Raw genomic sequence first — 25,435 nt, 5'->3', positions numbered from 1 at the left:
ATAGGCAACGCGCTGAAGCAATTACAAGTACTCGTAACCGACGAGCGTGTATGATAGTTCTATTTTTATCAGAAAATATTGGAAATAAAAAACACATTGTATAAATAAATATTTATTTACATTACGACTACGGTGGTCGCTGTTACACGACCAGTGTAAAAAAAAATGCAGTCATTAACGCATACCACTTAATGCGTACAGCCACGCACACAGTCATACAGCTCGACATACACAAACACACACTTTTAGATGGTAATTAACGTATGGCCCACATTGGAACACTTAGAGGGCTCTAGGATATTGTAAGGATGCGTCGATACTCCTTTATGTTACGGAGACAAACTGTCGGAATGTTTCATCAAATCTTAAGCTTACAAGTAAACGCATCGTAGGAACATCGTCGATGGACGACACGGATCGACAGACGACATAATCTCGCCAGTTAAGTATTATAGATACCACGACTGAGCAGTACAAACTTAAACACCACTACAATTTCCCAAATTCAGTGATATAAGCGAGTTTGCACTAAACGTCCCGTCGCGCGCCGGCGCCGAGGCGGCGGTGATCGCTGCTATGACAAACTAGAGGCGGTTACAGCTCGTCGTGGTCGTCCTCGGCGGGCACCTCGGCCTCGTCGGCGTCGGCCGCCGGCTCGTCGTCCGGCTCGTCCTCGGGCTGCGCGTCGGCCGGCAGACCGAGCGACTGCTGCAGCATGCGCTCCACGGACTCGGCGAACTCGACCGCCTGCCCCTCCTGCAGCATGTAGCCCGACCGGATGGCGGCGGTGCGGTACAGCGTGGTGGCGGCCAGCAGCGTGGCCGGCTCGTCGGGCTCGTCCTGCACGCGGCGCAGCAGCTCCACGACCATTGGGTGGCGCGGGTTGATCTCCAGCATCTTCTTCTGCATCAGGTGGTGCTTGCGCTGCGCGTCGTCGGCCTGCGGGCGCGCGAGAGGTCGGTTAGCTCGTGGTGTGTAGCGTGGCGTGTGTAGCGTGGCGTGTGGTGTGTAGCGTGGCGTGTGGTGTGTAGCGTGGCGTGTGGTGTGTAGCGTGGCGTGTGTAGCGTGGCGTGTGGTGTGTAGCGTGGCGTGTGTAGCGTGGCGTGTGGTGTGTAGCGTGGCGTGTGGTGTGTAGCGTGGCGTGTGTAGCGTGGCGTGTGGTGTGTAGCGTGTGGTGTGTAGCGTGGCGTGTGGTGTGTAGCGTGGCGTGTGTAGCGTGGCGTGTGGTGTGTAGCGTGGCGTGTGGTGTGTAGCGTGGCGTGTGTAGCGTGGCGTGTGGTGTGTAGCGTGGCGTGTGTAGCGTGGCGTGTGGTGTGTAGCGTGGCGTGTGTAGCGTGGCGTGTGGTGTGTAGCGTGGCGTGTGTAGCGTGGCGTGTGGTGTGTAGCGTGGCGTGTGTAGCGTGGCGTGTGTAGCGTGGCGTGTGGTGTGTAGCGTGGCGTGTGGTGTGTAGCGTGGCGTGTGTAGCGTGGCGTGTGGTGTGTAGCGTGGCGTGTGTAGCGTGGCGTGTGGTGTGTAGCGTGGCGTGTGTAGCGTGGCGTGTGGTGTGTAGCGTGGCGTGTGTAGCGTGGCGTGTGGTGTGTAGCGTGGCGTGTGGTGTGTAGCGTGGCGTGTGTAGCGTGGCGTGTGGTGTGTAGCGTGGCGTGTGGTGTGTAGCGTGGCGTGTGTAGCGTGGCGTGTGTAGCGTGGCGTGTGGTGTGTAGCGTGTGGTGTGTAGCGTGGCGTGTGGTGTGTAGCGTGGCGTGTGTAGCGTGGCGTGTGTAGCGTGGCGTGTGGTGTGTAGCGTGGCGTGTGGTGTGTAGCGTGTGGTGTGTAGCGTGGCGTGTGGTGTGTAGCGTGGCGTGTGTAGCGTGGCGTGTGGTGTGTAGCGTGGCGTGTGGTGTGTAGCGTGGCGTGTGTAGCGTGGCGTGTGTAGCGTGGCGTGTGGTGTGTAGCGTGGCGTGTGCAGCGTGGCGTGTGGTGTGTAGCGTGGCGTGTGTAGCGTGGCGTGTGGTGTGTAGCGTGTGGTGTGTAGCGTGGCGTGTGGTGTGTAGCGTGGCGTGTGTAGCGTGGCGTGTGTAGCGTGGCGTGTGGTGTGTAGCGTGGCGTGTGGTGTGTAGCGTGTGGTGTGTAGCGTGGCGTGTGGTGTGTAGCGTGGCGTGTGTAGCGTGGCGTGTGGTGTGTAGCGTGGCGTGTGGTGTGTAGCGTGGCGTGTGGTGTGTAGCGTGGCGTGTGTAGCGTGGCGTGTGGTGTGTAGCGTGGCGTGTGCAGCGTGGCGTGTGGTGTGTAGCGTGGCGTGTGTAGCGTGGCGTGTGGTGTGTAGCGTGGCGTGTGGTGTGTAGCGTGTGGTGTGTAGCGTGGCGTGTGGTGTGTAGCGTGGCGTGTGTAGCGTGGCGTGTGGTGTGTAGCGTGGCGTGTGGTGTGTAGCGTGGCGTGTGTAGCGTGGCGTGTGTAGCGTGGCGTGTGGTGTGTAGCGTGGCGTGTGCAGCGTGTTACCTTCTGGTGCGCGTTGGACAGCGCGAGGCGCTCCATGTTGCCGGTCCAGCCGAAGGCGGTGGCGGCGAGCGCGGCGGGCGAGCGTGCCAGACGCCGCGACACGGTCGCTCGCGTGATGTACGCAGACAGCCGCTCGGCCAGCCAGCGCGTCAGCGGCTCGAACTGCTTCTTGTAGCCCTCGAGCCGCTCCTTCTGCTGCTCACCTGCAGGCAACGGTCAAAACGTCTACAATAGTAAAAAAAAAAATATTGAAAAGCAGTACAAAGGTCCTGATCATTCTACGTACAACTTACTTCTGATTTTTATTTCCCTCAAACCTATTATTACGCCCGATTCTCCTTCCACAATGTCCTCCTACAATTAATTTTGTAATCTAGAGCCCTCTTACATTCTACGCCTACATTTACATTATTCCACTTTTGTTACAGTAACAGCATTCCTCCCTGAATAAACTCCCTAGCGATACATAAAAAAAAAAATAAGCAGCGAAGTGAGAAGGCACTCACTCTCCTCGAGGTCGAATATTTCCTTGGCGATGTTCTGGAACTTCTTGCCGTCGTACTCGGGCAGCGAGGAGAGGCAGTACTCGTCGACGGCCTCGGTGAGGTAGAGCACCTCGTAGCCGCGGCGCACGAGCCGCTCGGCGAAGGGCGAGCGCTCGACCTCCGCGCGGCTGGCGCCCGCGATGTAGTAGATGTGCGTCTGGCCGGGCCGCATGCGCGCCACGTAGTCGGCCAGGAACGTCATCTCACTCGAGCGCGACGAGTGGAAGCGCAGCAGCTTGGCCAGCCGCGACCGGTTACTCGGGTCCTCCATCACGCCCAGCTTCACGCTGCAACACACCGCGTCACATCGCATCATTTACTCGTATATAGGTCGAGACAGAATGCATCGCCGCGGTCACCATCGAGACGGCAGCGTACTATGAAAGTCAGAGTACAGTCCACACTCACTTGGTCGAGTACTCCTTCCAGAAGTGCTCGTACTCGTCGTCGGGTATCTTCTTCAGCATGTCGAGGGCCTTGCGGACCAGCTTCTTCTTTATGATCTTTACCAGTTTATGTTGCTGGAGAGTTTCGCGGCTCACGTTCAGCGGCAAATCGTCGCTGTCCACGATGCCCTGCGACGTAATACAATATTATCAACAAAATAGAACTTCAGACCTTCAGCCAAGTTCAGTTATCGACATACGATTTCAGTGACATTAATGTACTATTGTTTATGGCCATGAACAACTTTTTTGGGACTTTTTATATTCGACAATTACTTATTCAATAATGTGTATATGTATATGCAATATGTAGTACGTCACACTATGAGTACTAACCAAAATCGGCTTTAATAAAAATTATGTGTTATGACGAATTATTTACCTTTTTCGCCAGAAAATTACATTAAATTGTAAGATGAATTGGTCCAAAAATCGAATATGTATAATGTAGTAATAATAGCTTTTTTTAAGTGATGTATAAGCTGGGCCCATGTCTGCATTCATTTTGTTTAATGAGGGTATAGTGCTCGTGTGCGTGCGTGCGCCGTACCTGTATGAAGGCGAGGTAGTTGGGCATGAGCTCGTTGAACTCGTCGGTGATGAAGACGCGGCGCACGTAGAGCTTGATGTGGTCGGTCTTGGTGCCGTAGCGGTTGAAGCTGTCGGCGGGCTGCACGCGCGGCACGAACAGCAGCGCGCGGAACGTCACCTCGCCCTCCGCCACGAAGTGAGCCCTGCACCACCGCGGACGGACGGATGTACACGACACACGCCATACACAAGAATTTGTTCCAATTCAAACATAATCTAAGCATGGCACAACCAGTTATGTTCATTTAAAAACTAAAGTACTGAATTGAATTGATAAGTTTTCAGTGCAACCAATCAAAAGATAATATAACTTTATTCAGAGTCTCTTTCTCTCTGCTCTGAGTTAGATTGAAAAATAAAAACAATAATAAACTTGTTTTCTATGTTGAATACCATCAATGTCAAAAACTCTCAGCTAAAATTCATGTTGGACTCATCAAAAATAGTGGGTGATACTTACAACAATTTGAATCACCTATATCTAACAATTTAGGCCTTTGAAGCATCAAAACATGAAAAGAGTACTGTATCCGTAAACAATAGCATCACTTATGGTTATAAGTAGTAAACTAGAGATCCTACAGTACACGGTGATTGTATTATAATGTTCACTGGTCAGACTAATGGCTATTTGTCAGTGGGTACGTACTTGGCGAGTGGCGGCGAGCTGTCCTTGGTGAGGCTCTTGTAGAACTGCGTGTACTCCTCCTCCTTCACGTCGGCGGGCTTGCGCGTCCATATGGGCTTGTTGTCGTTCATCAGCTCCCAGTCCCACACGGTCTTCTCAGTTTTCTTGGTCTCCTTTTTTTCGTCGGTGGCATCCTCTACCTGTAACAGGAACAATAAAAAAAGTTGTAAGTAAAAAAAGGCACTATGCGTGTGGATATAAATAGATATTTAGGCGTGTGGTGTCACCTGGGCATCCTCGTCAGCGTCGGCTTGATCAGCGTCGGCGTCGGCGTCGGCCTCCTCCACGGTCTCGGTGCGGGACGCCCACAGGTAGATGGGAAAGTTGATGAACTGTGAGTACTTCTTAACGAGGGAGCGGATCGTGTCCGGCTGCAAGTAGTCCGCCGCCTCCTCTTTCAGGTGCAGCCTGCGCGAGGACGAGCGTCACGTTAGCACGGCGCGTGGTGCGTGTGTGTGTGTGTGTGTGTGGAGGAGGCTAATGGAGGCTAGGGGAGGCGAGGGGAGGGGATGTGGTCGTACGTGATGTGCGTGCCGCGGCGCAGCGTGTCTCCGCGCGGGTCCTCGGCGACGCTGAAGGAGTTCGCGTCCGACTCCCACACGTGCTGCTTGTCGTCGTTGTGCTTCGACACCACCGTCACCTTGTCCGCCACCAGGAACGCCGAGTAGAACCCGACGCCGAACTGCCCGATCATGTCGTTCATCTCCTGCGCGTTGCTCTGCAAATTTAAATATATCGGTTTGTACTGGGACGATATCAAGTATACCTCTATAGATATTGACTTGAAAATATTATACTGAGGCTGAATTGAAAAAAAAAAGGAACAAATTGTGGAACAGTCTCGTCACCTTTTCAGCATCCTGCATCTTGGAGAGGAAGTCGGCGGTGCCCGACTTGGCGATGGTGCCGAGATTATTGACGAGGTCGTTGCGCGTCATGCCGACGCCCGAGTCGATGATGTGCAGCAGCCGGTTCTCCTGGTCCGCCTTGATGCGGATGCTCATGTCCGGGTTCGAAGCCAGCACGTCGCTGTTCGTCAACGATGTCAATCGGATTTTGTCCAACGCGTCCGACCCGTTCGATATCAGCTCCCGAAGAAATATCTAAACAAATTATTACATCAAACTTTATATGACTTTAACAGTTTTACAATTCATATAGTTGACAACAAAGCAGTGTTGTCGGATAGCGCAGAAGGCGCTGCGCTACATACGAGCAAGATATTGCAATACCATGAACATACCAGTAAACAGCGACATGGTAGATACCTCTTTGTTTCTGTAGAGCGAGTTGATGATGAGCTTCATCATGCGGTTGACCTCCGTCTGGAAGGTGTAGTTCTGGGCCTGGTCGCGCAGCTGCCGCTGCTGCGCCACGCTCAGCCCGTCCGGGGAGATCGCCTCCTCCTCGCGCAGCACCGCCTCCGCGTCTGCGGCCACACCGCGGCTCGTGAGCAACTGTCTCCTACTAGCTAATACACCTACTACAGGTAGGAACTCGCAGTATCCATGCTGCGTGCAGTACACAGCTGTTGTCACAAATCAATGTCTTTCTATGTGGAGTCGGAGTAATATATTATTCTCTCATTTTGCAGTCACCTTCACTCTTTCAAGCCGCGCTAACATTCATACAAGCACGCACCCCCTTACACATCTGCTCGTGTGCTCACGTCTATCCACATTCCACTCAGTCTTTCATTCATCACTATTCCTGATCAACACTCCGGTGCATATTAAATAACAACAAATGTTCCCTTTAGTAGTAAAGGCGGAGCTGTGCGTGGTGGCATAACCTGCCGCGTCTCCATCAACTATTATAACAATATTGCCTGATCAGCAAACATTATTTTGTCCACTACCGCCATCCAGCAGGACATTTTTTTCTATCTATCTATCAAATTGGAGCAAATAATACATATTTATAAATTTCATTAAAACCGAGAGATTAGCGTAAACGAACAACGTGACACGGGATTTTTTTGTTGATACAAAATATTCCTGCATTAGGTCGTGAACACACGACGTACGTAATTTTTTTAAAATTCTTCGAAATGCAATGAAACATCTCTATGGGAACAGTTGTATCGATTAAACTTATAATTCAATAAGGTCATTCGTCGCTAGTTGACGGCACGTGCGAGCGGGCGAGTCAGGTATTCAGGTAATCGTACAGGTGGTACGGTGCAGACATGGCCGCGCCAGCCGAGCGGCCGGCGGAGGGCGGTGACCCGGCGGAAACTCAGCACACGCTGCACCACCCGTGCTCATTCAAGCTACGTTTTGCCGAACGTCGAGAACTTGGCAGGTCCTATGTCTCGCTCGTAAAACCGCTCAGATTACGTAGGTGTCGTTGTTTTAGATTAGTAAGGCCTAATTTTTCTGTGGCTATTCCACAGTTTTATTCCCCGTGACGAGGTTAAGTTACTAAATAGATGTATGAAGATTGAGAGTCTCTAACAATTCGACTGTAATTTTTAAAACGTCATATGTACCTAATTTACTAATTAATAACTATTAATTTTATGAATTCCTATATTATAAAAAAGAAAAATTTTGTTTAGCGGCAACAGTGACCGGGAAATTTTACTCCCGCGACCGGACGGAGTCAGCAGACGAAGAGCTTACGCGGCAGGCGCTGCGGCGTATCGAGGACATGTTCGCGCTCGGCCCCCGCGAGAAATACTCCGCGCCGGTGACATCGTCACAACAGTACGTACACACAATGTTCGCTCATCAGGTTTGTGGACTCTGATAATTTATTATTATTTTTATATTATTTTTAAAAAAACAATATGCAAAAATAACTTATATATGTTTGTTATATATAAGAATATAATGTTTCTTCTGTCGGTAGTACAATAAATTATAAAAATTGGTTTTTAAGACAATTGTTAAAACATTAAACAATGAACGAGTTACTTAGAAATTCTTGAAAAATTGGCAATATACAAGCTCCTGATATTGAAACTTTCATGTTATGCTTCTGATAGTTCCACATACATTTTATCAATAAATACAAAGATGTTGGTCACAGCCCAGTGATGTTCAGTTCACTTTTGGAGTTTATTGAAATTAACATTAAGAATTATGTTCGAATCATGAATAGTAGGAAACTGTGCTTAAGTAATTTATTTGCAGAATACAGTACTACAAAAGGTCTTACTAGTATAGCATTTGTCTAATGTATTCAGCCCATATACAGGTATCAAAATTTACACATTTTTATATCATTATATAATTCAACTACTGAACATGTCTACTCGTAGATTACTTTATAAATTCGTTGTGTTCTTTTACACTATAAAACAGTTTTTTAAGAAGTATGCCATCAAACGCAACTTAAAAGAGTTTCAATTTAATATTATTATTATATCTTCTGGCAAGTGACTATAAAGTATGATACACATATTAAATATATTTTTTTTGTATATATCTCTGTGGCATTGAGGCCAGTAAAACTGATTTATAAAATTTGGTCTAGTTTGCCTTTGAATTGGGAAACATGAGTGTTTAAGTGAGGACGTCAATTCAAAAGTTGAGTTGAGTGTGGTGCTCGTCAGGTACGGGTGGTGGTGGGAGCGCGGGGAGAGCGGCAGCGAGCGCCTGCAGCACCACATACGGGACTCCGCGTGGCTCAAGGCCCGCCTGAGAGTGCTTGCTGCCGATGATAAACTCAAGCAGAAATAATACCTATATACATAACTAGCTTATGACCACCACTTCTTTCGCAGACGCGGCGTTAAAATATAAAAAACAAACTCACTGTCACATTTGTAATATAAGTAACATGTGATGGGTTTCCATTAAAATAATACAACTACTCAAATATTTCAATAATTATGTATGAATACCTATTACATAACTTTTATCAAATATGGTATGGATTACTAGATTATGTGATTACTATATTAAATCATGCACAGTTTAGTAAGATAACTAGATAAGTCTTTAATAAAAAAAAAACTAATGAACATAGATAAAATTTCAAATCATCCATGAATATTAGTAGCATTAATATTTTGTTAAACACAGTAAATAACTACTTTTATTTTTTATGCAACTTACAATAGCCAGCAAGCTGATGGCCTACCTGATGGAAAGTGTCTAAAGACATGATCAGTATCATAACCATTACAGATAGACTGTGTCGCCCATGATACTCTTCATGCATTGCTATTCCTGAGGACTAAGGTGTCATGCTTCTATACCCTACAATTTCATTGCTATATTCCAGCCATTCACAGCAGAAACATGAATGGGATAGAGTTACCCAAGCATACAATTTTGGTAGTTTCCCTCTGTTAAAAAATAGTTTTATATAAAAGTGTAATTCTAACATAAAAAATCATATAATATTTCAAAATAGTTTTACTGTTGAATATCAATGTAATATTGAAGTTCACTTATTTCACTTATTTTTTTACTAGTGTTTATCTGCAAGTTCATGACTGGAATATACCCTGTCTGTGGATTAACCAGCACAAAAAGTAGCTCATGTCCCTCTCCATAATAAATAGTATATGTATATCAAGTTTCATCACAATTGGTTAAGCTATTGAAGTGAACAAATCAACTTACTTTCACATTTATAATATGTATTACTAAGAAAGTAATGATTTTCCTAGATTTGAATGAAATTCAACTAGATTATTGAGTCAATGTTATGGATCTGTCTGCATATAATGTCATATTATTTCATCAGAGACACCTGTATTAGTAAGTATAAACTCTTGGCACAGCAACTCCAGGTTATCTGACAGTAATGTTGTTTGAGAGTATAACAATCCTTACAATAAACAGTCATTATCATCAACATACTTTTATATTATCAAGAAGAATTAATTTATTGCAATTTGTAATGAACATATATTATTGTTGACATTAAAAAAATGTATAAAAATATTTTAATTATTTTAACTGATAACATCACTATGTATACCTTCAAATATATACTTTGCATATAAATAACACTTCCATATAACAAAAATTAATATAACATGTTAATTTAAAAAACACTGGAAATAAAATGCAGTCTGTGTTCTCACACATAGAAGTGTATAAAAATAGATAAAAATAAGAGACAATAGAAAGTAGCAATTTGTGATCTCTGTTCATTGTAATCTAACTGAATATATAGCATATCATAAATGTAGTAGTAGATAATAAGAGTAAAGGAATACACTAACCGGTACGGGAGCCTTCTCTAGACGCGCCCAGGTCGGCGTCCAGAGTCACCTCTTCCACTGTCCCTACCCCGATGCCATCGTCATGGGCCGCCGACCATCCTATAAAAATGATTCCTTCGAATAAAAACTTAAAACAAGTAATTATTAAAAAAAAATGTGACGAGTTGCGTAGGGGAGCGTTAGAAAATTCTAGTATTCAAGTATTGTTCTTGCAACCACGCTAATTTTAATATTCCAACTGTTTAAATACAAAACTATTTCTCGTCATAGTTATCAATAAAAAATATGTAGCAACTACTATGTAATAATTCTTAAAAAGCCGTAAATTTCAGGTTCAAGTAGGTGTTTTAAAAATGCGCTTGGTGACGTACACAATATTTTTGTCATTTACCTGAAAGAAGCAGGATGCCGGCCCCTAGCAACAAAAAGTATTTCATTGCTAGAATCTGGTTTTATTTCAGAATATAATTTTCCAGTTAATTCAATAAAAGCCGGTCAACAAGTAATAGTCACACCGGACAAGTCGAGACAACGACAAACGAAGACCAGCCTATTCTCTCTTTATTTTCCGCAATACAATTTGACAGCAATAATGACAATAAAGTGCATGAACTTAAATGTCTCCTTCTCATTGGTTGCCTATAAACAGAAATGAATATAATAACCAATAGGAAACAAACACGGCATTCGTTTGACTAATAGCAGATAAATTTATACAAATGTCTTATTTCTATTGGCGTATCACTATCTGATTGTTTTTTTCGGTTTCAGGCATGGATCTAATTTTTTAATGCTTAAAACGTAAGTAATATTAAGTGTTGTCAAACTGAATGAATACCTTAGGTGAATACGAATAATTAGAATATTTATTATTACGTCAAAAATAGAATAGAATGTCAATCACTTGATCGTGTCAAATTGACAGTTGTCATATGACAGATGAGCGGCGTCATCCGATCTCTACACAAAATATTCAATATCCAAAGATTTTGAATATCGTCCATCTTTTCTAGGTATTTAAATATCTATCATCATCTTCATCGTAGCCATTGTCTGTTCATCGCCTCCAAATACCACAAGGAACTATCCTGAGTCATTTTTTCCCCTAATTATCCTGAGTCATTTACATCCATTGACTTCCTGCAAGGCATTTGAGGTCATAGCTATGTCTAATGGGAAGTCTTATACTGCATTTACCTCTTTGGGGTCGGCGGGAAAGAGATTGTTAGTAATGCGGAATATCAGTTCCATTGCTAGCAATATCCAAAAACCATCATGCTGAATTCATCACGATGGGGTAACTGACCTGCCTTTTCATTCTTACTAATCATCCGTCACTGGTAACTCCCCACCAGCGTATACCTTTAGCCCAGGAGGGATTATCATTCCATTACCATCCATTAAAAAAAATCCTTTTAGGCTTTTTCAAGAACCATCGGTCGTCGGTTTTCAAGCTATTTGACCGACCCATTGGCACTTTAGCTTGCTTATCCTTTTGGACTATGTCAGGCAAAGAAACTTTGAATATAACTTTCTCCATAGCTTGCTGAGTAATTTCAAGTTTTATATATATGCATATTTAAATGTCGATGCCACAGATATGTTAGTGGTCTATGTATAAACTATTGTTATATATATATATATATATATATATGTTTCCCACTTAAGTACGTAATAAATATAAAAATAATATATATAACTTAAGTAAAACTTGTCTAGGAGTACCAAATAGATTAAGATCGGTCTTGCTAGAATGAAAGAAGTCGATTTTTTTTTAATATTGCGAATTTTGCAAAAAGAGTGTTGCCCTGTGACTCTTAAATTCTTAATCTATGGGAAATGACGTTATCGTAACGAAATGACAAGTTAAAATTTTACTTGCTACTATTTATGTCAATATTGTTAATGTCAAACATTAAATTCAAAATTAAAAACTCTAGTAATTGAGTTGAAGAAAAACAAAATAGAAATACCAAATTTATCTTATTTCGGGTTATTCATAATTATTTGTTTGTTTTGATTAAATCTGTGCAATTAATGATTAAAAGCTTGAGACAAACTTCAACAGTTTATATTTACGTATTATAAATAATTTTAAATATATTTTGCATTGTTAAAGGTTTATCAATGTTACTAGATTAATTTACAAGAAATATCGTGTTTGAAAAGGAAAAATGTTGGATTGTAATTCACCGCGCAAAGTGACATCACGACGTCGTATTTCATATAAACCCAGTGCTTGGAAAGTGCATCAGTTTGAGATTTGGAGTGGGGAGTTGGTGTGCAGAGTTGCAGTTCTACGCGCTGATCGCTGCTTGTTTCTGTGGCTGGGCGGTACCGCGGGCAAGCCAGAATTGGGCGAAATGTCAATGGGAGTGCCAGCGCCGGAAGGCTTACTACAGGGCTGCAGCCGCGGCGGGCTTGCGACAACACTGCTTGGCGCCGATGGTACCAGCACTGCGATGGCGCGCCGACTGGCAGCGTCTTTGCAGCGCCCTGTATATGTGTGCTCCAGTTGCACTTTAGATAGATTTACAATCCCAATAGTTGAACGTGGACTCATTTCTGAAATTAAAAACAGACCAGAGTGTTTTTAAATTAGCTATATTCATAAAATAAAAAACATTTTTTACCAATAAAACCAGTTTTAGTCATTATAATAAAAATGCTTAATATTTCTTAATAAAAGTATGTAAATACAGGCCAAAATAAATAAGATGGAAAACTTTTTGGGAACCTAGCTAAGAAAATTAAAATATTTTTCAATAAATTTTATTGCAATATATGTGGGCCAATAATATTGTAAACTATTCCAAATCAAATAGCATTAGTAGTTTTTTTTATATGCAACTTAGAACAGCAATCGTGTTTACAGCCCACCTGATGGGAAGTGGTAACCATTGCCTATAGACATGAGCAGTGCCATGGACATAACAGGGTATACTGTTTCGCCTATGATAGTCCTCATGTGTTGCCATTCCTAAGGATTTAGGTGTAATTCCTCTGTACCCTGTAAATTCATTGCCATATTGCACCCTTTAAATCGAAACAGCTATGCAAATACAACTGCTTCACGATAGAAACGAAGAAAGACTCTGTTTTCCGCACTTAGCCTCCCATTTGGGCCGTTGTGCGTCGCGATAGAAACACGAATGGGACAGATGTGCCCAAGCAAATAACTTTTGACCAAAGTCTCCCTGTGGTCTTTTGTACATACTTATATTTAAAAAATTACACACATGCACACATACATGCATGCCTAAAAGTGTGTAGATTGTTAATAACATATTTATTTTATTATATAACTTGTTACTCATGTACTTATAATGACAGTTCACTATGACTATTTGACATTTATCAATTTTACAAACTTGATAAGTAATTCTTTTGTCTATTAGTAATGAGGGATCATATGGAAGGGACTTGTAATGTAAATTGGACTCACTTTTCCGCACTTATCTTTTCATTTGGGCCATTGTGCATATGAGTCATGGCTAGTACAGCCAGCTGGCCCGCCCAGAAGCACAGAAGCTTCCTGGGATCTTCACAGGCCTCACGGAGTAACCTCACCGTTTTTGTCCCTATCATTATTTTGAGGTTTTTCCTATCTAGATGTAATAAACGTTTTGATAGTCGTTGATTCAACGTAGGCACTGCCAATTTTGATTGTCTGCAATCAGTAGCCTGTACCCATCTTTAGTTTTGTATATCAGCGGATCTTTGACAAATAGCCGTAACTTTTATTATTGCTATTACTGTACATCCATACATCTAGCCTCACAAACTATAGCGTTTATAATACCTATTAGTGAAATCGTTATCAAAAATACTTTTTAATTTACCGACATTACACAATATAGAACAAGGATCTCTTAAAGTAACTGTCTGTTACGCCTTCACGACTAAACCGCAGAACCAATTTTGATGATTTTTGATATAAAGATAGAAACCCTAAAGAATAAAATAAGCTACTTTTAGTATTAATCCTATGTAGATGAAGTCGCAGCCACCAGCTTGTAAAATATAAAGAAAAAGGATAAGTAGGTCTTTTTTACACTGGCGGGGCACTAGTAATAGGATATAGGATAGAGAGAGTAAGGATGAAAATAGATCAGTCATCCTATCGTGACGAATTCCACAAGAAATAAACACTGGTTAACAATATATTTTGTGTACAGTAAAGAATAAAGTGGTTTCCAGGAGTAACTGCGTGGAGGTCGACCTGATAGAAATATATTGCTAGCAATGGAGTTATTAATCTATAAATCTATACATATAATAAAACTGTAGAGGTCGAATGCCTGTAAGTACATAGAAAATAAAAAATAACGCTAAAATCCCAGTCAGGGGGATGTTAGCAGTCTCTGTCTGTTTGTACGGGCTAATCTACAAAACTGTTAGACCGATTTTATGGAAATTTTGCATGGTGGTCAATATTTTAGATACTTTTAATTACGGAAAGTTAAAGAGTTCCCGTGGGATATTTAAAAAACTATAGTAACTTATATAGCTTAGTACACAACCTATCTACTTATGAGTAAATTGTCATTTTGACCTAAAGCAAAGAGAGAGAACGACACGTCATTTGTTAATTTTGGTCTAGTATTCCCAGATATAATAAATAGATAGGTAAGGGGGAAAGGGATTGTTAGCAGTGGGGTCAAATAGCCCCATTACTAGCAATATACCCTATCAGGTCGACCTCCACGCGGTTCCCCCTGGAAACCATCGTGGCTAATTCTAGTTGAATTCGTCACGATGGGCTAACTGACCTGTTTTCATCCTCATCAGTCATCTATCACTGGTGCCCCGCCAATGTATACCGATAGCGCAGACGGGGTTACCATACCATTATCACCTATTAAAAAAAATAGATAGGTACATATATTGATACATTCCTACTAAACAGGAATAACAAATGCCATGCGGACAAAGTCGCGGGCATCATCATCAGCTAGTTATTAATTATCCCTTTCCCCCAAATACGAGTAAGTAGGTATGATTCATTTTTTGAAATGTTTAAACTCAAAAAAAGGTAGGAAAGTCGCACGAATTTAGGATGGCGTAGGTATCAAGATAGAAGATAGGCAAGTATATTACCTACACAAGATCATCACGAACACAATTGTGAAGACAGCATTCAGATTGGTGCATTGCGTAAGTACTTATTGTGTGATGAATGAACAGACATACCTAGGTACCTCAGGCAGACAGGCAACAATTCTAAAAAATTTTGTTTTGGCAGTTTGGCATCTATTCACGTAGGCGAGCATAGTCGAAATATTCTGTTTTAGAAGCAATTCACGGCACTTTGACCCTCCCGTAACTGTACGTGGATAAAGTAAGAAGTTGGGGGGGGGGGGGGGATTATTAGTAATGCGGACATCAAGCCCTATTGCTAGTAATATACTTACTCGGTCAGGTCGAAGGTGTATCTATTCATCATGATGGGCTGACTGACCTGTCTTTTCATTCACATCTATTATTTCTCACTGGTGCCCCCCAGCGTATATCGTTAGCGCAGCCGGGGTTACCATTCCATTGTTATCCATAAAAAAAAAGTACCTAAGAAGCTGGTATTTTGTGATGAAATGTATATACAATAACTACCTACTAGGTATATTGCCAATACCTAGGTATATTGTTGGGGGGAAGGTGATTGTTAGTAATGGAGACTGAGAATCCCATTGCTAGCAATATATCCAACCAGGTCGACCTCCTCGCGGTTTCCCCTGGAAACTATCATGGTTAATTCCTGATGAATTCATCATGATGGGCTAACTGGCCTGTTTTCATCCTCATCGATCATCCTTCACTGGTGCTCCGCCAGCGTATCCCGTTAGCGCAGGCGGGGCTACCATTTCATTTTCATCCACCAAAAAAGAAAAATTACCTACTCGTAAATGAAAAATAATGAACGCATCGTGCTTGTAGCTGACGGACAGTTATATTTAGGTACCTATATATTATATCAGAAAAAAAGGACGACCTAAAAAAAGAAATGAGATACCTACTATAAAAAAAAGTATCTAGGTATCTATCAGAGGTACCTAGACTTCGTACAAAAGTCGTTTACTTTGGCCACCTCTGTCCTATTCGTGTTTCTACCTTGAAGCAGTTGTGTTTGCATGACTGTGTTTCGGTTTAAAGGGTGGGATATGGCAGTGAATTTACAGGGTACAGAGGAATCACACCTGAGTCCTTAGGAATGGCAACGCATGGGGGTATCATGGGCGAAACAGTAGATAACTCTGTTATGTCCATGGTACTTATTGCTCATGTCTATAGGCGACGGTTATCACTTTCCAATAGGTGGGCTATCAGCTTGTTTGCTATTCTAAGTTGCATAAAAAATGCCAAATAAGGGCGCGATTCATTCGCAGTGTGAAAATTGTGCTTCGGTTATACTGAAAAAGAATGCCACGCGAGGAAATTTTTAGTGGCCTCTCAGCCGTAGTGGAATGTCTATAGTAAATAGTACCTAAAGCATCAAGAGAACGTATCGATAAATCCCAGGAGTCAAAAAGCAATGCTTCCCAACCACTTCTTGCTTGGATCCTCGTCCAACTCACCTGTGTTATTGTACTTCGACAACAGCGATCTCTATTTTTTTTTATGCAACTTAGAATAGAAAGTACACTAGCGGCCCACCTGGTGGAAAATAGACAGTAACAGTCGCCTATAGACATGAACCATACTATGAAACTGAAACAGCTGGCCTGTGTAAATCGTAGATAATTCTTGTGAACTTCGTCACGATGGGCCACTAATCTGTTTTTATCCGGACCTGTCTTGTTGATCTCTCAGTGGCGCCCCGCCCGTGTACCTGTGACACGGATAACGCTGGCGGGCTCACAATTCCATTTTCACCTATAAAATAAAGCTTAGTTACTCCGCAAATTTCAAATAATCATTTAGAATTTTACACTTTATTTGCATTTATAACACAGTTTATAATGTAAATACGGGCCAGTGGGACGTAGACAGCGCAGTTTATGATTGGCAAGAAACAGAAAAAGATTGAGTTCGTAAAGTTAGTGGCGGATTAGGCTGGTCAGAGGTCTGGGACAAGGCGGCAAAGCTTAATGAGGCGCGCTGTTTAAGTTAAAGTAATTTTATAAGCCTTATTCAGTTCATATTTATAAGTGTTTGTGTTTATATAGTTAAAATCTTGCTAGTGAAATTTAAATGAGTATAAAATAGAATATAGATGTGGAAAATGGAGGCGTTTGAAAGTCCCCGGGTCCAGCGGTCTGGGCAGGGCACCCCTTCCCGCCTCCGCCTCCGCCTCCGCCTCCCCGTTAGTCCGCCGCTGCGTACCTCAAGTTTGATTCGAATTTAGTTACTGCAATGTCTTTGTAAAACAAGTAGATGCATCTATTATTTTGCGTATAATATGCTGTCATTAATTACGTAATTTCTTTCAATTGATTATATCGTAAACATTTCCTTTTAAAATGCCGGCAGCACACCTGCAATGCCACTGGTGTTGTGGGTGATCATGGGCGGCGGTAGTCACTTACCATCAGGTGAGCCGCATACTCGTTAGCCCGCTGTGTTGTAAAAAAAAAAAATTCCAATAAATAAAACGTTTAAGATTTTAGCATGGGGTTGGGTGTAACGAAATTTCGAGGTACCTATAACCCTTTACAACTTGCCCTTCATGATCTTATGTGAGCGCCTATGGCTGTCGTCAGCCAGGTACTTGGATACTCAATAAGCTGTTTTAATAGCATTACAGGACAACACGACATGATCTTAAATAAAAGGAAGAAGTTGGTGTTTATACGTATTTACGGTAGCGTATATCTACTACGTATTGAGCATCGCACCAGTCGCGTCACGTGTCCACTATTGTTTGTCGTTGCACTGTGCCGCGTCGTCAATAGTCGACACCGGGCTTGTAGTGTAGGGACCATGTTACCCGCACCCCGTGCCCCGCGCCCCGCGCCCCGCGACCCTTGCCCCGCCCGCCACGTGCTGTCACGCGACGACGCCAGTGTCGTGAATAGTGGTTATGGATAATCGCTTCGCGACTATCAAAATCCGCACACGTGATTGGAGGCGATGGGGGCGGCGCCCGGCCGCGGGGCGGGCGCTGTTGGCGGCGGGCGGCGGCGGGCGGCGGCGGGCGGGGCGGGGCGGGGTGGTCGGCGTGGCCGGCGCGGCTCTCCGCGGCCGGCAGTGTGGCGCGCGCGCCGCTGTGATCGTGTCCGTAGTGCGTGCAGCGTGGCGAGCGGCCCAGTGAGCGAGCGAGCCGCGCGGTCGCGAGTGCTGTGCCGAGCTGTGTCCGCGTCCGCGTCCGCGCCCGTGGCCCCCGCCTGTGATAGTGCTGTGCCTTAGCAGTGACGTGCTTTACTACTCTCATTTACAACTGTTTGTTGTGTGACCACACCTGGCCAAATATCAGTGCTCTCTTGGATTAATTCTCATATCGTTACCAAGGTAAACGTCAATCAGTGTATACCTATTCTCATACACCCGTCAGATGGATAGCTTATTAGATTGTTTAAATATATATATGATAATGATATTGTAGGAGAGCCACCCTACGTTACTGGCTTGCGCCGGCGGAGTATTAGTAAGGTATGATACATAACTAAAATTTTAATTAGCTTACATGACCCAACAAAACAAATTCTTTGGGAATAATAATACCACGAGGGTTTCTAGGGCGAATAAACGAATGCACAGATTAATTAGTTCATTGTCTCTGTTCAGTGAACTGACCTGACTTTATCCTCATCTATCATTGCACATTGGTGCTCCACCAGCATGCGAATAATTCTACTCCATAAAAAAGGGTAGCTAGGTACCTATATTGGAACAGAAAGACAGGCCAGGAGTCCCTAGGAGCCTATTAGCTTATTAAGTATCTACATATTCGTTAAAAAGTTTCATAAAACCCAACTAGTTCCTTATCCTACCTAGATAGGGAAAAAGAAGGGCTAGTCAGTAATGAGGACTAACATCTCCATTGCTAGCAATATAGGGTATATATTGATCAGATCGACTTCCATGAAGTTCCCCCGTAATCTATCATGGTTGATTTTCATGAATTCATCACGATGGGCCGGTTGTTTTAATCCTCACTTATCATCAATCACTGGTGCCCCGTTACCGTATACTTATAGCGCAGGTGTTTACCATTTCACCATTATCCATTAATCTACCTATTTAGGTATTTGTTAGAAAAAAATACATAAGTAGATACGTATAGCACGGGTGCTCATTCGAACCGCGTAGTTAGGGAAAGAGAGTTGATCGCGTAGGCAGTTGTTTAGGTATACTACTTGCGGTTCCCACCTGATGTTTAATTAGAAATACTTAGGATATTGATATTACTAATTAATAAATAGACAGGCAAGTGTCGATAGCCTCAGACAGTCAGGCACGTGCAGTTAAATTGCGTTTATGTTATCAATATGCAGTACACCAACTTACCAGGCTACTAATTGAGATATGTATACTTTATATTAGGAGTGAGGCGTGTTTATTATAACATATATAAATCACAAGTATTCGAAGATAATAGATAACAGTTGTTTTGCGATGTCGTTATATCTGTTAAAAAAATATCATTTACAATTCACCATACTCGTGTTATTCAACCACTATCAACAATCAACATTTTCAGTATTCGATCACAGTCGGTCACTAACATTGCTTGAAATAACAGAAAAGTCAATAAAAAATGAAACAACTATTCTTGTCTTTGCTTTTGTATAATATTGTCATAAGCTAAAACGAGACATAAATGAGATGTATTTAATTGAAATAAACCAAAATTATAGTAAGTCGTTTCATTAGAAGAAATACTGTTTCAAAAGCGACGAAAAGACTTGTTATTTAATAACAGATATTGGTAGGTACGTGTTATTATTGCGTAACAGTAACGGTAATAACAGATATTATGTTTGTCCTGTTATAACCCACGTCTACTTAATCTGCATACGTACTGTGTAAATGAGTACAAATAGAGTAATTTTTTTTTTCAATTAATGTATTTTACGGCTCTAGTTGCGAGTTTTTTGATCCCGACATTATAAAGAGTAGGCACACTTTGAAATCAGAAGGCCTATCATGAAATATTTTGCGAAACTTCGGGCACGAACGCAACAGAAATTTGATGACAAAATTACATAATACATGTCGTTCAAAAATTATTAAAATATCGTTCCTCTGCACTATTAGGATAGGAATTATGATAAACTAAATGTTAAGCTCCATTTACTGGGTTGATTTCGGTACGAACAAAAATACGAAATTGAGCCCGAAAATTCGGAATTTCATTTCATGGTAGACCACCAGGTCTTTATCAAACTTTGTAAATGTCACCATACCTATAATTATATATCTATCTATCACTATAACATGGTATTCGGTGATAATATATATAAATTACCAAAGTCACAAATTTTAACTCAGTGTTGCTAGGTGTTGGTAGGCATACGTACCAATTCTCTGAATTTGAATGCGTCTTAGGGTTATAAAAATGTATTATTTATTTCGGGTATCTACTTACCTGCTTAATTAAAAAACAATAGATGTGATTTATAGTTAAATTATTTGATAGGTATATATACCAATCTGGTCATAAATATTCAGTAGTAATAATAATAATAATCGATTTATTTCTCTTCACAATTCTATACACAGTATAACACAGTAAGTGGTAGGTATTTAAATTAATATATATTTTATACTTGACACAATACATAGCTGCCTATTTCCATTCAAATAACAGTGTAGTACACATGTAAATTATGTTCCATAAAAATACCGACTGTAATGGTGACAAAATCAGTTATATTGATTTAAAAAACTAAACTACTGAAGCGATTTTGTTAACATATCTATATTAGGATTATTTAAAAGTACGTAAGTAACCGATTACGGGTTGAAAAGATAACAATTATGTAGGTAAGTATTTTAAGTGTAGATAGCACATACAACACTACTTCAGTCGTTGGTCCTCATTTATCCTCGACTAGCGTTACAGAAAATGTTTGCAGCTACTTATTTCTGTATTCCTATGTGACATTTAACTTCTTACAATAGAAGATAAAATTATAATATTTAGAAATTTAGTCCGTTTGTCTGTCTGTCTGTATCTATTATATTCCGGCATCCGCAGAAACTACTGCATCAAATTGAGTGTGATATTCACTATCGTTTACCTGAAGGTCTACCTTTAAAACTGGTATATGTTTTATTTTGATATGACCGCAATGCCTGTAAAAGCGCTCTATTACATTAGGTAGTATTCACATTTCTGAAATATGCGCGTACGAAGTAGCGGACGAAAAGCTAGTAATACTTTTCTATTCAGTTGTACCACCTACACTGGCGTTGTACGTATCATCTGAAACTGAAACCTCTTCTAATATACGTTGTCACAATAGTAAACAATTTGTGTGAGTGTTTTAACGAAGCTAGTGACTAATTTAAATGAGACGGACTAAAAATTATTATGCAAATTATTACGAAGCGGTAGACGGTGGTGAGATGGTAAATGATGCAGGCACGAATTTCAGCAAAGAAACAAAGCTGAAAAAGTATTAACGACATTTCGAATTTAGCGACAAGGCAAGCAAGGAACGGACATTGTCAAATAATACAATATTTAAATTATGAATAAGAACATTCTAAAAGTAAATATGTAATTATAAAAAAGTAAATATGTAATAAAATATAAAGAATTTACATCGGCCGGACGTCAATATAAATAATAAATGAACACAAAAAACTTTTTTGTTATTTACGTATCTATATGTTCCTTTTGCACACTGTTATTTAATTAAGAATATGCCGTAATTATTTTATAAATACCAAATGATTATGCCAAATATATAAATATGTATTATTATATTTACATACTGAACGTTTATAACATGTAGGACAGACTGTTAGTTTTCGAAAACATTTTTTAGTTAATAAAAAAATATCCATTTACAATGTTATATTGGGATAAAATGCGGCGCTGCTGGCATTGAGTTAGCGTTGAACGCGTTTACACCAAACAGGAGCGCTAGGCACTTACTAGTAGGTACTTACCTATGCTAGCTATCCTTCGTAATTTATTTATTTTATATTTATTTATTTCATTATTATAATATCATTCCAAGCTCACAGGCGGTATCGAGCCCTTAGGTGTATGGCGAGACTGCCTCCCTTTGTGTGTTCTATCGCTTGTATAACGGATTGTGTTCTGAGGAATTATTAGAAATGATGCCTACAGCCACCTTTTATCATCGCGCCGCTCGCCAGCGACAAGGAATTCATCCTTACACCCTAGAACCTAAATGGTCACATACAGTGCGGTTTCAGAGAAATGTCTCTCGCGAACGCTCAGGACATGAAATGAGCTTCTTACCGAGGTTTTCCCTAGAGACTACAGTATGAGGTTTTTCAAAAAGGGTACATTAAGGTTTACAACAACCGTGATCGTTTACCATCAGACGGGCTGTATGCTTGTTTTCCACTATTGTGATATAAAAGGAAAAATGAGAACAGTAAAAACTAAATCAACGGTATAATCAGCAATTGGATATATGTATAAAGGCTAGCCTTACGTATATACAAAATTACTGTATCTATATTTAACCCGACTCCAGATATTTCCAAGTCGCTTCTCATATCTTTTGCAGGCCACTACTGAAAATATCCGATATGTTCACAATATTATTGAATGTGTGGACACTGTGTATACGAGTACGTATCACGCTAGCTTGGATCGCTATAGCTGTCTTACTGCGTTTACGCCATCCATATTAAGCACACTAGTTCCGTTGGACAGTACCTAGATATCTAGTGGAGGGACTAGTTCAGAATTTTATAAAAACCGGTTCTTCGTTTCCACTAGCTGCTTGGAATCAGAGGACCTACCATGAAAAGTTTTCTGAAATTTCGAGCCAGAACAAAAAAATTATGTAAAAATTACATAATACATTCCACTTAAAAATGTTAAAATATTGTTCCTTTGGACTTTTATTGTGGGATTTATAACGAACAAAATTTTAAGTTCCATTAACATCATATAAAAAAAATTGTAATCGTAATTATGTGTATTTATTTATTTGAAAATAGTAATTATAAAAAAAAAATATTATATAAAAAACGCATTCAGATTCGGTAGGTAGATTTTAATCGACCTTTCATTTAGGACCTGTAACTCATGCGGGAGAGTTCGCGGAACATTACGAATGCTTAGATCATTCCCGTTTTACTCAGTCTCAGGTACTTGTATTTATTTAGTCACATGAAAACCAACAGCATATTGCATTATGACATATATAACAATCATAATACAATATTGCACATGCGTGGTGAAGGTATTCACAGCATTCACTTTAACATAATTATACAGTATGAAAAGAAATAGAACAATTTTAAGGAATTGGATAAAAATACTCGTAGACTACAAATATTATAAACGTGAAAGTGAATCTGTTTGTTTGTTTCTTGCCTTATAGCGCTTTAACGGCTTAACCAATCACTTTAAAATTTTGCATACTCCTACGGTATGCGATGGAGAAGGATACAGGCTCCTTTTTTTTATCCCGATCAGTAAACACATCCCGGTCACGCGGACGAAGTCGCGGGTAAAAGTTGGTAGTTAATATAACTGGAGTTGTGGGTTAGAGCTATTCATTGTATTATTAATTTATTATGTAGTGTTCCCACAATGTATGTCTGTAGGTACACGGATTAAACTTTCATTAATTTGAAACAAATTAGGTAGTTAAATGTGATAAGTTAAGAAAAATATAATGAACTACCCGTCCTGTTTCGCACGGGTGTAATTCCGTACGAAGCATTTATATTTAACTATTTAGAGCTTCTCTGTAAACGACATTTGATGTTCTATTATTAGATATGTGGTAGTAAAATGTATTAATATTGGGAAGCTCCAACTCGCGATAGGCCAACATACCATACAGCTGTATGGCCAACTGGCCGTGAGTAAAACAGACTAGAGGTACAGGTAGACTTTGCGTCTTATTTTTCTGTATTTTTCTTAATAAAGCATTTTTATTTAAAAAAAATATACTTAATAATTAAAGTTTCAAATTGAAAAACTATTATTTGATTTAAATACGTAAATTAATATTATATTAATGGACTAAACGTAGGACAGTTTATTCAAATCGTCACATTTTTCTTATTTAAAGAATTTTTATACCCGTCATAACTTCTACACGAAAAGTGCGATCTGAATATTTTAAAGTGGCATTTACCCGGACATAACCAGCCTAAATTATCAAACCATATAAATGATTAAGGATTTTTTTTAAATGGGTGGTAATGGAATAGTACCCCACCCGCGCTAACGAATTTGAATGACAAAAGAGCGTGGTGTTAGTCGATCATGAACGGGCTTTTTAATGACCATGTAATTTTAGACATATTACATTTAAATAAATACACATAACGTTAACAAAGATTTAAAAGAGTAACTGTTGAGTTTCTTGCGAGCTCTTCTCAACAGATAACAATTTTCTGACCCTGCAGAAGATTTAAAAAAATACGATTTAAAGTTGCTTGTAAACAAGTCTATTTAAATAGAAATGAATGGAATTTGAATATAAAAAATTGAAAGAACTGGTTCTGTCTTGTAGAACTGATTCTTCTATTTATTCCTCAAAGCCGATTTTCGCGATGTTTTTTTAACCTGGAAAAATCAGTTCCATTGCCTGAATAGTTTATATTACCGGGATGATGTGACCTAGCTTCCACAGCATAATTATTTTTGCGGGGGGAAAGGGATTGTTAGCAATGGAGTTTGACAGCCCCATTACTAGCAATATGCCTTATTAGGTCGACCTCCACGTGGTTCCCCCCGGAAACCATCGTGAACTATTCTTGTTGAATTCGTCACGATGGGCTAACTGACCTGCTTCATCCTCACCTATCATCTTTCACTGGTGCCCCGCCGGTGTATACCGATAGCGCGGGTGGGGTTACCATTTCATTATCATCCATTAAAAAAAAATCTTTTTGCGATGCAAGTTTATTTCCGGGTCGGTCTTAATTAGTCACGATTGTTTTTCTTTGCGAAGCAAGATTTGTTTGTTGCAAAACAATATTTATTATGTAAACCTACAATATTGAGAAAGGTACTAAGTGTGTCATTGTACGGAGGTACGCTCCGTTTTTTTTTGATGGGTGAAAATGGTATGGTGACCCCGTCCGCGCTAACGGTATACGCTGGTGGGGCACCAGTGAAGGGTGATAGATGAGAATGAAAACAGGCCAGTTAGCCCATCATGATGAATTCATCAGGAATTAACCATGATAGTTTCCAGGGGGAACCGCGAGGAGGTCGACCTGGTCGGGTATATTGCTAGCAATGGGATTCTCAGTCTCCATTACTAACAATCCCTTTCCTCCCTGTACCCTCCGTTTAGCGGATGTTTAGCGGTGCGTTCACCGTTGATGTCGCTTATAATTGAATGAGATTTACAATTCATTAGATTTTTTCCCGTCCGATCGCGCTACACAACG

General features: G+C 41.0%; 3 protein-coding genes across 4 annotated transcripts in view; 2 read left to right on the top strand and 1 right to left on the bottom strand.

The window, feature by feature from the left end:
- Nucleotides 1-96: 96 nt before the first annotated feature.
- Nucleotides 97-10,505, bottom strand: LOC113513388 (endoplasmin). Its single transcript, XM_052894572.1, has 12 exons — nucleotides 10,320-10,505; nucleotides 9,929-10,027; nucleotides 6,012-6,172; nucleotides 5,592-5,846; nucleotides 5,265-5,461; nucleotides 4,971-5,151; nucleotides 4,705-4,883; nucleotides 4,015-4,198; nucleotides 3,427-3,593; nucleotides 2,980-3,305; nucleotides 2,474-2,676; nucleotides 97-939 (listed from the first exon to the last, which is right to left on the bottom strand). Exons 1-12 carry the CDS (start codon nucleotides 10,363-10,365, stop codon nucleotides 595-597), a joined length of 2,343 nt encoding a protein of 780 aa, XP_052750532.1. The 5' UTR covers nucleotides 10,366-10,505; the 3' UTR covers nucleotides 97-594.
- Nucleotides 10,506-11,810: 1,305 nt separating this feature from the next.
- Nucleotides 11,811-12,569, top strand: LOC113513390 (uncharacterized). Its single transcript, XM_026897383.3, has one exon. It carries the CDS (start codon nucleotides 12,103-12,105, stop codon nucleotides 12,523-12,525), a length of 423 nt encoding a protein of 140 aa, XP_026753184.2. The 5' UTR covers nucleotides 11,811-12,102; the 3' UTR covers nucleotides 12,526-12,569.
- A 5,542-nt stretch (nucleotides 12,570-18,111) lies between these two features.
- LOC128200609 (protein vestigial) overlaps nucleotides 18,112-25,435 on the top strand; it is a 35,141-nt gene continuing 27,817 nt past the window's right edge. Inside the window, exons 1-2 of one of the 2 annotated variants that reach the window (XM_052894575.1) lie at nucleotides 18,112-18,373; nucleotides 18,468-18,514. The gene's annotated coding sequence lies outside the window, so the exon portion shown is untranslated. The remainder of the gene's footprint in view (nucleotides 18,374-18,467; nucleotides 18,515-25,435) is intronic. The other variant, XM_052894574.1, reaches the window with a different exon arrangement.

Source organism: Galleria mellonella, unplaced genomic scaffold, assembly GCF_026898425.1.
Source record: "Galleria mellonella isolate WM207_F2 unplaced genomic scaffold, CSIRO_AGI_GalMel_v1 utg213, whole genome shotgun sequence".
NCBI lineage: Eukaryota > Metazoa > Arthropoda > Insecta > Lepidoptera > Pyralidae > Galleria > Galleria mellonella.
The sequence above is the reverse complement of the archived record's forward strand: the minus strand, read 5'-3'. Positions and strand labels throughout refer to the sequence as shown.